General features: G+C 38.3%; 1 protein-coding gene across 1 annotated transcript; it reads right to left on the bottom strand.

Moving 5' to 3' along the window:
* Positions 1-1,136: 1,136 nt before the first annotated feature.
* On the bottom strand, positions 1,137-11,284 carry Cbr-cpsf-1 (the record flags this gene model as incomplete). The annotated part of the gene is made up of 10 exons (XM_002645069.1): positions 1,137-1,531; positions 2,362-3,082; positions 4,465-5,135; positions 5,824-6,114; positions 6,159-6,278; positions 6,391-6,847; positions 7,475-8,537; positions 9,603-9,987; positions 10,798-10,980; positions 11,206-11,284. 10 exons carry the CDS (start codon positions 11,282-11,284, stop codon positions 1,137-1,139), a joined length of 4,365 nt encoding a protein of 1,454 aa, XP_002645115.1.
* Between the last annotated feature and the right edge of the window lie 2,115 nt (positions 11,285-13,399).

The raw sequence follows: 13,399 nt of genomic DNA, 5'->3' as shown, positions 1-13,399 counted from the left end.
ATGATCAGAAATCGAATGAAAAGGAGGAAGAAAATTAAAAGGAAAGCCAAAAAAATGAGGTCGATCTTTTTCGGCGAAATCTCTCCGACGGATCAGGGCGAATTTCGGTTTTTTCGAGATTGATCCGAAAATTTGATTCGAATCACCCACAAACTATGATTTCATTCGAAAAGTGAACTTGATCATCTTTTTTCTTGCAAAAAAATGTTTTTTTCGAAAAAATCGAAAAAAATTTTACTGAGGCTTAGGATTTCTAAATCTTAAATGATGCCAGGACGCTGATTCAACCACCAAAATGATCAGAAAAACGAGAAGAACATTGAATTCATCGTTCTCCAGGCTTTTTAAACAGAAAATTCCAGGTTTTTTAAAGCGAAAAATGAGCTTTCTAGGTGCATTTTCAGCCGAGTTATTGATTTTTGAAGTTTTACTGAGGTTTAGGAAAAATGAGCCTCAGTAAAACTTGAATTTGTTATAACTCGGTTTAAAATGATGCTAGTATTATCCTTGTCCTACCAAAATGATAAAAAAAGGGAGAAGAATGTTGTCAAAATAAAATCGAAAAATTTTTTTTACTGAGGCTAAGGATTTCTAAGCCAAACAAAACTTAAAACTGTCACATGTGGCTTAGAATCAACCCAAAAGGCCCGTTTAACCACTAAACTGATCAGAAAAACGACTAGAACATCAATAAAATAGGAAATGCGCTGAAAATTAGTTTTCAGCATGGCAAAATAACAATAATTATATTAAAAATACATATAATTATATATGAAAATTGACAAAATTCATTGAACTATCCGATAAAAGAGAAGAATGTGTATAAGAAAATTCGAACAGGGATGGAGAACATGGGAAATGGGATCAGGTGGGGGGGGGGGGGCCGTTTCGCAACAAAAAAGTGACTGGAATGGCCTAATAATTCGAGATTAAAACAAAAATTCAGGAAAAATCGATTTTTGATCGAATTTTCTGATTTTTGAACCAAATCTAAGGTCCTTCATTATTATAAACCAATTTTTTAGTCTCAAGATATCCATAGCTCATTAAAAATGCACATTTTCACAACCAAAAGGTTGCGAAACAATCAGAAAAACATAGAAAAAGAACAAAATAAATAAAAGAACACCGGTATTCTAATAATAGTATGCCATTCGTCTCAATTGCATCAGATCATCAAGAATATGGTATCTTCCCACACCCAACCGTCTCGCCAAATCCGTCTTATCGTACACCGACAAATGCAAATATTGCTCAACGACGTCTCCGTCAATCAGATTCCGCGCGTTCCGCCCGTTGACAATCGGCTGGGATGGTTTTGACGAGCGTGCGCCTTTAATGTGTAGTCCGGCGATTTGAGGAGTGACACTTCCGATGAACGTTTGGAGGAAATGAAGACGTCGATAGGATTTCTCGGTTAGAGGACGAATGTAGCCGAATGAGCCGTCTAGGGAGCCAAATATCGTATTCATTCGTTGCTCGATATTCTCACGCTCTTCTGGCGAGGAGCTGTCTAGCAGGGAGGTGTGGCCTGGAATAATACAATTGATTATAGTCATTTTACAGCAAAAATCAAGTTTCTAGGTCAATTTTAAAGCGAGTTACGGGAGTTTTAAATTTTACTGAGGCTTAGGAATTTTTACTGAGGCTTAGAAAATTTTACTGTGGCTTAGGAATGTTTTACTGAGGCTTAGGATTTTTACTGAGGCTTAGGAATATTTTACTGAGGCTTAGAAAATTTTGCTGAGGCTTAGGATTTCTTACTGAGGTTTAGGAATTTTTACTGAGGCTTGGGATTATTTACTGAGGCTTAGGAATTTTGACTGAGGCTTAGGAAAGTTTTACTGAGACTTAGGAAGTTTTACTGAGGCTTAGGAAAAGTTTTACTAAGGCTAAGAAGTTTTACTGAGGCGTAAGAAATTTTTGATGAGGCTTAGGAATTGTACTGAGGCTTAGGATTTTTTTACTGAGGCTTAGGAATCTTTTACTGAGGCTTATAAATCTTAATCCTCAGTAAAACTTAAACTATTAATATCTCGGCTCAAACTCAACCTAAAAAGCCCGTTCAACAACCAAAATGATAAGGAGAACGGGGAGAATCTTTTAGAGAAAAAAAACTTAGGATAACAAATCCTAAGCCTCAGTAAAAGTTCCTAAGCCTCAGTAAAAATGCCTAAGCCTCAGTAAAACTAAAAAGCATCATAACTTCTTTCAAATTTGAGCTAGAAACCTGAATTTTGGACCAAAATGACTGCAATTCACTCAAAAACCCCGCCCACAACCAAATATGGAGAATGAGTACAAAGTTTCAGAGCTGAAACTGGCTCAAAAGTGACCCAGAAGTCTAGCAAATGCTCTTACCTTTAACCCTCAAAAACGCGTTAATATTGGTTCCGATATTAATCGCCGCCTTCACTGTCAACCGTTCTCCTCCATTCGACTCAGGCGCTTCTGGGGAGTAACTGAACAGTGTGATATTGCCATGCTCATCACTCAACAAGAATCCAATGTGCATTCCATCAACTAAGAATTCTGATGCCATGGGTGCCTGTGCACATTTTCTATCATCCCTCGACGCAATCGACATTGCCTTATTCTCCTCTTGGAATCGAATCAGCGACATACTTTCTCTCGCATCCAAAGCCAAAGCAATCGTTCTGATAGAGTGTAGCTGATAGACATAATAGTGCATGTCCAAAAACGAGATTCCCATCAAATCATTATCCTTAAACTGCCAAATGAACACCTTCTGTCCCATTCCGGACAACAAAAGACCGTTAATCGCACACAATCCAGTCACCGGACCCTTCTGCTCCTTATCATACAGCACTTTGATCTTTCGATTCGACGTTGGTTGACCTGGCTCCGGAACGACTTCAATCACTTCGCAAAGAATGATTCGTCCTCTAACCAACACCTCCTCTCCATAATTATTAACTGTAGCTAGTGCCAAATAAGTGTCTAGGCCACCGTAACGCGATTCAGATTTCAGTGGGACGTCTTCCATTGCTGTCACCGCTTCCATATCCTCAAATTCGAATTCGGTATTGGGGACGGCTGCCCAGTCTTGCGAGGAGAAGAGCTGGAAATATGATTTTTTGTTGAAAATTTTTTTTACTGAGGCTTAGGATATCTAAGCCTCAGTAAAACTTGATTTGACCATAACTTGGTGTAAAATGACGCTAGGAAGTTGATTTACCCACAAAACTGGTCAGAAAATCTAGAAGAACCTTGCTAGATAGTCTGAAAATGTGTTTATCAGCTTTTTTCCAGTCGTTTTGGTCGTAACATCAGACTTCTAGGTTGATTTTGAAGCGAGTTACGGGAGCTTCAAATTTCACTGAGGCTTAGGATTCCTAAGCCTCAGTAAAATTTGAATTGACCATAACTTGGTCTAAAATTATGCAAGAAAACTGGTTTTACCACCAAACTGATCGGAAAACATAGAGGAACCTATTCTTGGAAAATCGATTTTATGTGCTTTTCGCGTTAAAAACGTGGAAATTTTCGGAATTTAAGGGAAAAACCGGAAAAATACATCAAAAATATATTTTTCTATTCGATTTTTTGAGAAATTTTTAGACCATTTTAGGGTTTTCAGCTATTTTTGAAGATTCTATTTTTATTTTTCCCAATTTTTTGTTTGAAGTTTGATGGGATGATGTTCCAGAAGATGACTGTAGGTTACTGTAGAAAATCTTGTAGTTTGTAGTTTCTTTTTTTTTTTTGCAAAATGAGACTACAAACTACAAGATTCTTTACAGTAATCTACAGTAATCTTCGCGTACATCATCCTGAAAAGTCAAACTTCCGACAAAAAATTGGGAAAAATCGAGAAAGAATCTTCAAAAATAGCTGAAAACCCTAAAAAGGTCTAAAATATCTGCAAAGTATCGAAGAAAAATACATTTTTAGCGTTAAAAAGCTCATTTTCAATGAAATTTTCCATGTTTTTAGCGTAAAAATCACCTAAAACCGAATTTCAAGCTCCTGGATTACGGTAGTTACAATTCTGTGCAAACACCACGTTGATGTATCAAAATTGACGACAAAATTTGAATTTTCAGCGAAAAAAAAAATGCAGTGGTTAGATGTTTCCACAGGAATTCAAGTTACAGTAATCCTAGAACGAGAATGTCGATGTTAGGGCCATTTTTCACGCTAAAATGCAATTTACAGCTAAAAATATCAGAAATTTGGGGAAAAATGTCAAAATTTAACCCTAAAATCGAATTTCAAGCCCCTGGGTTACTGTAGGTTGAATTCTGTGCAAACACAGAAGCGATGTATTAGATTTTACGACGAAATTCTAAATTTCGCCTTTTAAAGCGGATTTATGAGATTTTTCGAATTTGAAACTTGAATTTGGCATAACTTGGCTTAAAATGAATCTAGAAAAGTGATTCAACTACCAAAACGATTTGGAATGTTTGCTGAATCTTCTAGGATTCTGTAAAAACTCACATTCAACGTATACTTCGGTGGTGCTGGCAACACAAAATTCTCATCCTTCTCATGAATCTCCTCCTGTTTATCATCGTTCATAACCACCCAAATCTTGTTGCTAGGCTTTGGAACCGACGAGACCACAGCATAGATATCCGAATTCATCAGATACCTCACGTTATGAACCGTTTTTCCCACTTCAATCTTTTTGACAGGATACGGCATATCGTAGTCGAAATCCGGATGCATTCTCGCGATTCGTAGCTCTGATTTCTGTTGTGTCATATATACAAATCCATGGAGCACGTTTTCATTGTTAAACGGGGTGAAGGCTTTGATGGATCCATCGATTGTCATCTGATGGGTCTGCATTCCTCCCCAGGCACCATATACAAGGAGTGTCGGAACGGCTCCACCAATCATAACTCCATTATTAATAGAAGAAATTCGTTCGAATGGATGAATCAACGTATATCTCTTTCCATGTTCCATTTCCATTTCAAACGGGGCGCGTTTCCCATCGATATTCACATATGGAGACGTTCGGAGACCGATGAGATGTGGAAGTTTTCGAAATGCGACGCCGAGATGGCCAGGTTGAGGGTTGTAGCTGGCAAACATCTCGTACAACACTACTTCTTCATCGATAATCGCTATGAGCACTGGGTGCGCTTGGTTGATTCCCATTCCTGGAGAAAAATCACTTTTTTAGAAAAATGGGGATCCTGAGGTTTTCAGAATACTGTAAGATTCTGCTTAAGTTTCTAGTTAATTTGAAATCAACGTCATTATTCTAGTCTAGAAGAGAATTTCGGAGAATTCTCAAGAACTAAAAAATGAATTTTTTTAGCCTCAGTAAAATTTCCTAAGCCTCAGTACAAATTTCCTTAGCCTGAGTAAAAACTCCTAAGCCTCAGTAAAACATCCTAAGCCTCAGTAAAATTTGCTAAGCCTCAGTAAAAGATTCCTAAGCCTCAGTAAAAATTTCTAAGCCTCAGTAAAAAACTAAAATGCCTATATCTTCCTTCAAAATAGACCTAGAAATTCGATTTTTGTTTAAAAATAACGGAAATTTAGTGGAGAATCTCAAGGTGAGTATTTTAGGCCCCAATTTTAAACCACGAGGTTCAGAACTGCTCTTGATTCTCGCTCTAAAAGATTCTTCTCGTTCTCCTTATCATTTTGGTTGTTAAACGGGTTTTTTAAGTTGATTTTGAGCCGAGATATGAAGAATTTAAGTTTTACTGAGGCTTAGGATTCCTAAGCCTCATTAACACTTGAAATGACCATAACTTGACTCAAAATTACGCTAGAAAGATGATCTTGCCACCAAATTGAGCAGAAAATTTAGCTTAACATGAATTTTTGAATTCTCACCAACAATCTGGGCCTCGACAACCTTCTCACACAACTTCTTCATTTCTGAATTCACTTGATCCTCCTCATTCTTCGCATCATCCTTCTTCTTCTCCGTTTCCTTCTCCTTCTCCTGTGCTGCCGTCTGCTTAGCCTTCTTCTCCTTTTCCTCCTCCTCCACAGTCATATCGACTAGAAGCTCCGGAACATTCGAGAATCGTCCAATTTGATAAACCAGCTCCAAATCTGGCAGCGAATGAATCGTAATTCGTCCGTTGTCATGAGCAACGACTAGCCAATGAGTGATGCTGGCTGAAAATTAAAGAAATTAAATAATTAATTAACTAGATAATTACAATATGTCCTTGTTGGATCAATAGCATCCGACTGTTCTCCTCCTCTACTCGACATGATCGCATCGTGTCCCAATCGCTTCCGTTTCCGGGTATTCTGAAGGCGTGTCGAAGATTCTCCACCTGAAATTCAGAACCGATTGCTCAGCTTAAACTTCAAATTTGATTTTGAAATTCAATTTTGTCTCAAAAATTAGATATTTATACACTGATTGCTCATCCTTAATCCACACACTTTCCGCTGCTACCATCGGCTCATCCTCTTCGGCATCTCCATACAAAAAATCGTCATCTTCGCCGTACAACATCGCATCGTCATCTGGAATCTCCTTCTTGATTTTTGGCACTGCCACGTGGTGTCCATTTTCAGCCGCATTTTCAGGTTTCTCGTCTCTCCCATCTACCGTATTCTTCTTCATAATCTGTGAAGCATCAGAATAGATAGAAACCGACGTCAGCTGGGTGGAAATTTGCTCGGAGAACGTGGCAAACGAAGTTTCATTCACATTGACTTCGCGAAGATGTACATATGGCTCCATGGCCAGCTCGTAGAGAAGAGGCCGCCCGTTTTGGGTGAGTACTGCCACGTAGGGATCCACTATGGAGGCTTGGACTACTGGGAAATTGGAATCGATGTGGACTTCTTGCATTTGTTGGCCATCGGTGACGAGAGCGATGCATGTGGATGTGACCTGAAAGTGAAGAGAGTTAGCCTCAGTAAAAATTCCTAAGCTTCAGTAAAAAATCGAAGGCCTCAGTAAAAATTTCCTAAGCCTCAGTAAATATCCTAAGGCTCAGTGAAAAATCCTAAGCTTCAGTAAACTTTTTTCTAAGCCTCAGTAAAAACTCCTAAGCCTCAGTAAACTTTTTTCTAAGCCTCACAAATTTCGAGCCAAATAAATCATTAAAATCCTAAGCTTCAGTCAAAATTTCCTAAGCCTCGGTAAAAATTCCTTGAGCCTCAGTAAAATAATCCTAAGCCTCAGTAAAGATTCCTAAGCCTCAGTAAAAATTCTCTAAGCCTCAGAAAAAATTTCCTAAGCCTCAGTAAAAACTCCTAGGCTTCAGTAAAACTTGATTTGACCATAACTCGCTTCAAAATTGCCCTAGAAACGTGATTTGTCTACCAAAATGATCAGAAAAGTTAGCAGAATTATTCAGAAGCTTCGAGAGACTTCGTTTGATACCAAGATTAGAAATTTTTTGGAGTAAAACGTTTTCTAAGCCTCAGTAAAACTAAAATTCACTAATTTTCTTCAAAATGAAGCTAGAAACTTGATTTTTCGACCAAAATTACTGAAATCGAATCTATAACAAACCTGCACAGCCAACGCTCCTTGTAACAACTCTCCCGCAGCAACCGTTGGCTCATTTGTCACAAACAATTGCTCCTCCAACTCCACCAACTCTTCACCTAGCTCCAGAATCAACGTGGATCTGACCCGTGACACGATTAGATACTTATGCGACTCATTTTCCTTCCGTCCAACTGCCCACAACTGTTCGGCGCCTTCCAGCAAAGAACTCGTGATGATTTCAGGTCTCATTGATCTCTGATGCACACACAGGGCTCCATTCTTCCCATGACCACTAGCAGTAACTAGATCGAATACTGGATCCTTTCTTTTCGCATCGATTAGGTCATTGCTCATATAGTTCGGTCTTCCGAAGCACATTGATTTGACTGGTCCAACGTTTAAAAGTCTGTCGAGTTCTCGGAATTGAAGAGATTCCGAGATTTGCTCATCATCATCATTCTGCTGCATCTCAATCGCTCCTCCATACAACTCAATATCATCTTCATCCAGCTCTATCTCCGATGGATTCTGTTGCTCCAACCGTTGCTTCTTCGCAGATTCCTTGGTGACCTTCAGAAGTGTATACTCCAACAATTGAGAATCTCCTAGTCGGGAGCCTACGAACAAGTGGCCAGGTGCACAGACAGTGAGGGTGAAGGCGATTGAGGTATCACAGACTTTACTGAACTCCAACGACTTCACTGTAGCACCACCAGAAGACGTGACGAGGCGAAGGAGGTAGAGATCACCTTCCCGACTTCCGACAGCGATTCTACCATCTTCCATGTACACAGAAGTTGAGCAATCTAGCGTCATTTTCAGATGTTTCATATCTTTCAGGGGGAATTTCGTGAATCCATCGTAACAAGAATTCAGAACGATGCCACATGGAGGAACTGCTTGATTCAGATAGACAATTGTGTTGGATCCAAATACAACGGCACCGCCGAGAGGTTTGGGAATCGAGAGAAGGGAATTACAGTCCATGGGGAGGTTGGCTGTCTGCCAGACAACTGCGAATTGACGATCCACAATGTTCACGGAGACACCCATTATGCACATTGTGTCGTAACGGACGCAGGCTCTGGAAAATTCATATTTTTGATTTTCCAGGTTAATTTTGGGATAGAATTAAGCCAGTTTCTGCAATTTTAGGCTAATTTTGACTAACTTAGGCCGTTTTTTGGTCAATTTCTAATAATTTCGAGTCAAATTTGGACAATTTTAAAGGCGCAAAACCTCGAAAAATCGCTTCAAAGTCCATTTCTGGAAACTTCTGGATGGTTCTGGAATCTCTTCTTGAATTCCCGCCAAAACGGAAAACTCCCAAAATTAGCGGATTTATTTGCACAGAATTGTAACTACCGTAATCCAGGGGCTTGGAAGACAGATTTTATGTCTTTTTCGAGCTAAAAACACGGAAATTTCAAAATTTGGGGGTTAAAAACCGTAAAAATTCATTAAAAATGAGCTTTTGAACGCTGAAAACTGATTTTTCTTCGATTTTTCGCTAGCTTTTTAGGTTTTTTTTCGGGTTTTCAGCTATTTTTGAAGATTCTTTTTCGATTTTTCCCAATTTTTTGACTGAAATTGGACGGGATGATGTTCATGAGGATTACTGTAGGTTACTGTAGATAATCTTGTAGTTTCTATTTTCGCAAACACAATCACGTCAAAGTGCAAAAATGACTACAAACTACAAAGTTTTCTATAGTAATCTACAGTAATCCTAACGAACACCGTTCCATCAAATTTCGAGCGAAAAATTCGGAAAAATCGAAAAAGATTCTTCAAAAATAGCTGAAAATCCTGAAAAGGTTAAAATTTTTGCCAAAAATCGAAGAAAAATAAGTTTTTAGCGTTCAAGAGCTCATTTTAATGAATTTTTCCGGTTTTTACTTCAAATTTCGAAATTCCCTGTGTTTTTAGCTCGAAAAACGCAAATTTTGAGAGTTATCAGTTTTGGCGGGAATTCAAAAGCATATTCAGAACCTTCCAGAAGTTTCTAGAAATAGACTTCAAAGCGATTTTTCGGAGTTTTCGCCTTTAAAATTGTCTGAATTTGGCTCAAAATCATCAGAAATAGACCAAAAAACGGCCTTAACTACCCTAAATTAGTCTAAAATTGCAGAAAATGGCTTAAACAAACCTTCCAGGTGTCGTTTGCAGTGGTTCATACAAAAACAGAATGGTCGGCTCATAGTATCCCTCCAAAAAGACCATATCCGCAACATTATCGAGGCGAGGATCGATTTGTTTCAACGGAATAATATAACTCAAAATTCGTTTCGAATTCTCATGAAACGGAAGAATCGCTATATGCTTCCCGTAGACGAGAGAAGCGGCACAACGATTCGCTGGATCGGTTCGAACGATCGGTGGATTGAAGTATGTGGTGAATCCATCACGAAGATACTCATTCTCAAAGGCATGCAGGGATATTGTCTGCATATTTCTCTCTTTCTCATTCACAGCCACTATTGAGAGCTTCGCGTCGTCGAATGTCATCAGAATGGAATCCTGGTCGGGAAGTTCTGAAAAATTTGGATATTTTAGAAAAACGAATCTTCATCGTTGATATTCTGCAAAAAAATCGAGAAAAATCGGTGGACAAATGAGCATTCTAGGTTGAATTTAAGCTTAGTTACGTCTTTTTGATTTTTTTACTGAGGCTTAGCAATTTATAAGCCTCAGTAAAGTTTCATTTCACACTTTAAATCAATTTTTAAGCCTGAAACTTTAAGACAAATTGAGAAAAATCCAAAAAATTCGAGCCGAAAAAATCAATAAAATCCTAAGCCTCAGTAAAAATTCCTTAAGTCTCATTTAAAATTTCCTAAGACTCAGTAAAAAATCCTAAGCCTCAGTAAAAATCCCCTAAGCCTCAGTAAAAATCCCAAGTCTCACTATCAGGAAAAAATTTAAAAATTCCAAAACCTCAGTAAAAATTCCCTAAGCCTCAGTGAAAAATCCATAAGCCTCAGTAAAACATCCTAAGCCTCAGTAAAAATCCCCTAAGCCTCAGTAAAAATTCCCTAAGTCTCAGTAAAACTCCCCTAAGCCTCAGTAAAAATTCCTAAGCCTCAGTAAAAATTCCGTAAGCTTCAGTAAATTTTTTTTTTCAAAATTTCGCCATTTTTTTCGCGATTTTCCGCTCTTAGGTCATTTTAACTCGATTTTTTCGATTTTTTTTGAGTTATTTTCACTATTTTCAACAGATTTTCAGCCAATTTTGAGCTTAAAAAACCATTTTTTGTTATATTTCCGCTCCTAGGTCATTTTAACCCGATTTCTCTCTATTTTTAGGTCATTTCCCAACATTTTCAGCCATTTTCAGCACTTACGTGGAACTCTGGCGACTGCAACCGATTGGCATTTATTCAACAGCCTACATGAGAACATGCACTCGAGTTTTGTCTTCTGTTGCCACTCCTCATTATCCTCTCCGGGCTCTTTGAGCACATACGGATTCACTCGAAAAATCCGGAGAAACTTTGCGCCGATTGTGAGCAATTGGAATCCGGTGTCTGGAAATTTTTGGAAAATTCGGAAAAAAAACTTTTTTTGCGATTTTTAGGCCAGTTTTAGGTAGAAAACGGCTGAAAATTGAGATTTTAGATGTTAAAAAATTCCGAAATTTCGCTTCTAAACAATTTCTTGGTAATCTTTAAGCTTTGAAATTGAATTTTAGACAATTTTCAAGCATTTTTCAGCAATTTTCAGTTTTTAAAAATGCGTATTTTTTCACACACTTTCTCCTGGCAAAAATTTGCCGTATGCCGAATAGTTGATTGCTGTAGAATCATCGGTTTCTCGAAGGTATCCATACATCACCCTGGAAAAATTCGAATTTTGACCCGAAACTACCTGAATTTTCAGAGAATTGATATTGAAAAATAGATTAAAACATAAACTTCATTTTTTTAAACGAATTTTTCTTTGAAAAAATAGAGGAAATTGCTGAAAATCTAGGTTTTTTTTTCGAATAAATTTCATTTTAAAAACTGTCTGCGATGTCTGGCACTCTCTCACTCTCTAGTGCGTGGCGATGGGGCGCGTTTGCACAAAGCAAAAAAGCCGTTGGGAGACCCCGCAAGTTCGGGGGAAAAAAATCGGGGAAAAAAACCGGGGAAAGTGGGCGGAGTCGAGAAAAACCGTGCGACAAAACCGTGCCAGGGTTGCAATTTAGGCTCCGCCCCCTCATGACCGTGTCCAAATGTGCAGAAAAACCGTGCGGCAAAACCGTTCCAGGGTTGCATTTTAGGCTCCGCCCACTTTTCCCCGATTCTTTTCCCCGGTTTTTTCTTTCCCCGGAATTTGCGGGGTCTCAGCCGTTGGAGCCCTATGCTACGGAGCCCTATATGGCTCTAAAAGAAGACTAAACGGATATAAATTGTGGAAAAAACAAATACACATAAGAAAAGAATTTTTAAAAAAGTCGAAAAATCCAAATTCCAAAAAACAGTGTTTGATAAAAGCTAAAAAATGAGACTTGTAAAAAAGTCAAATGTTCTGAAGCTTTAGCTAGCTAAAAACAGATTCAAACTTTTCAGAATCGTCTGAAAATTTCAATATATATACTAATAAAAAGCAGAGCTTCATTTTTGTAGTTGACAACTTTTTTTTAGCTTTTCTAATTTTTGTGATATGCGCATTAAAACCGAAATACCACATTTTTCAGAGTAACTTCTCTTTAAAGGCGCATATCTCGAAAACTAGGGTAGCTAGAAAAAAGTTGTAAACTACAAAAATGGAGCTCTTGTTTTTAATAGTATATTCTCAAAATTTCAGTGAATTTGCATGAATTCTAGCTAGAGTTTAAGAAGGTTAAAAAACAACCAATTTCTCGGTTACTGTATTTCTATCATGCCTTCATTTTTCTAGGAAAATCTTCTTCCTAGTAACGTATCTATAACTCATCGATGGAAGTTCTAAGGAGACAGAGGGTGAGAGGAAGGGATAGATGAGGTGATTGACTCAAGGGAGGGACATTCCACGCTGTTCCCTATGCTTCTAGGAAGATGAACCAGGGGTCTAGACCAAGATACAGGTAATGTCCTTCCCATGAGTCAATCCCCTCATCTACAGCATCTTGTTTTATAGGTCATGACCTAATTATTTTCTAGGTCATGACCTACTTGTTTTCTAGGTTATGAAAATTCGAAAAAAATATTTAAAAATGTTAGGGTGGTTTCCAACGGGTACAGGAATCCAAAAAAGAGTGATTAAAAAAATGAAAAAAAATTATTAAAGGGGGACTCCGGTCAAATTTTTTATTGCATTAAAATGTGTTAAAAGTTTTCTATTTTCCTAATATTATTGCGAAAATTTTTTTTTTAATCCGAAATCCCCGAAAAACGCCGTTGAAAAGGAAAAAATTCAAAAAAAGGTGTCGCCGAGGGACGAGGATTTTCAGTGAGAAACCTAGGCCACGCGTGCGGCGCGACTTTCTTACCGGATAATTTTTCCGGATTTTTTTCGCTTTTATCTCCGACAGGTAAAAAACGTTAAAAACACTGTCGGCCACTTGAAAACAATGCTATCAGGCGCCGTGGACTAGGTTTCTCATTGCGCGGGAATTCAAATCCTCGTCCCTCGGCGGCACCTTTTTTGAATTTTTTTTCACTTTCAACGGCGTTTTTCGGGGATTTCGGATTTCTTTCGAATTTTTTTGCAATAATATCGAAAAATAGATAACTTTTGAAACATTTTAATACAAAAAAAATTTTGGTCGGATTCCCCCTTTAAAGGTGGGGGACAGGAGATTTTTCGTAGTTTTTTTGTATCTAGAGTATGCATTCTACCGTGACGGTGTACAACGCTTAATGTCACTCTGCGTACAGCTGTCGTCTTCGCCTTTATGTATGCAATCGGGCGTGCGCTTTCTCTTTGCCCGCGTGGCTCAGTCGGTAGCGGCGCCGCACCCTCAATCATCGCCCTCACAAG

Source organism: Caenorhabditis briggsae, assembly GCF_000004555.2.
Source record: "Caenorhabditis briggsae complete genome, chrIV, whole genome shotgun sequence".
Classification (NCBI taxonomy): Eukaryota; Metazoa; Nematoda; class Chromadorea; order Rhabditida; family Rhabditidae; genus Caenorhabditis; species Caenorhabditis briggsae.
The sequence above is the reverse complement of the archived record's forward strand: the minus strand, read 5'-3'. Positions and strand labels throughout refer to the sequence as shown.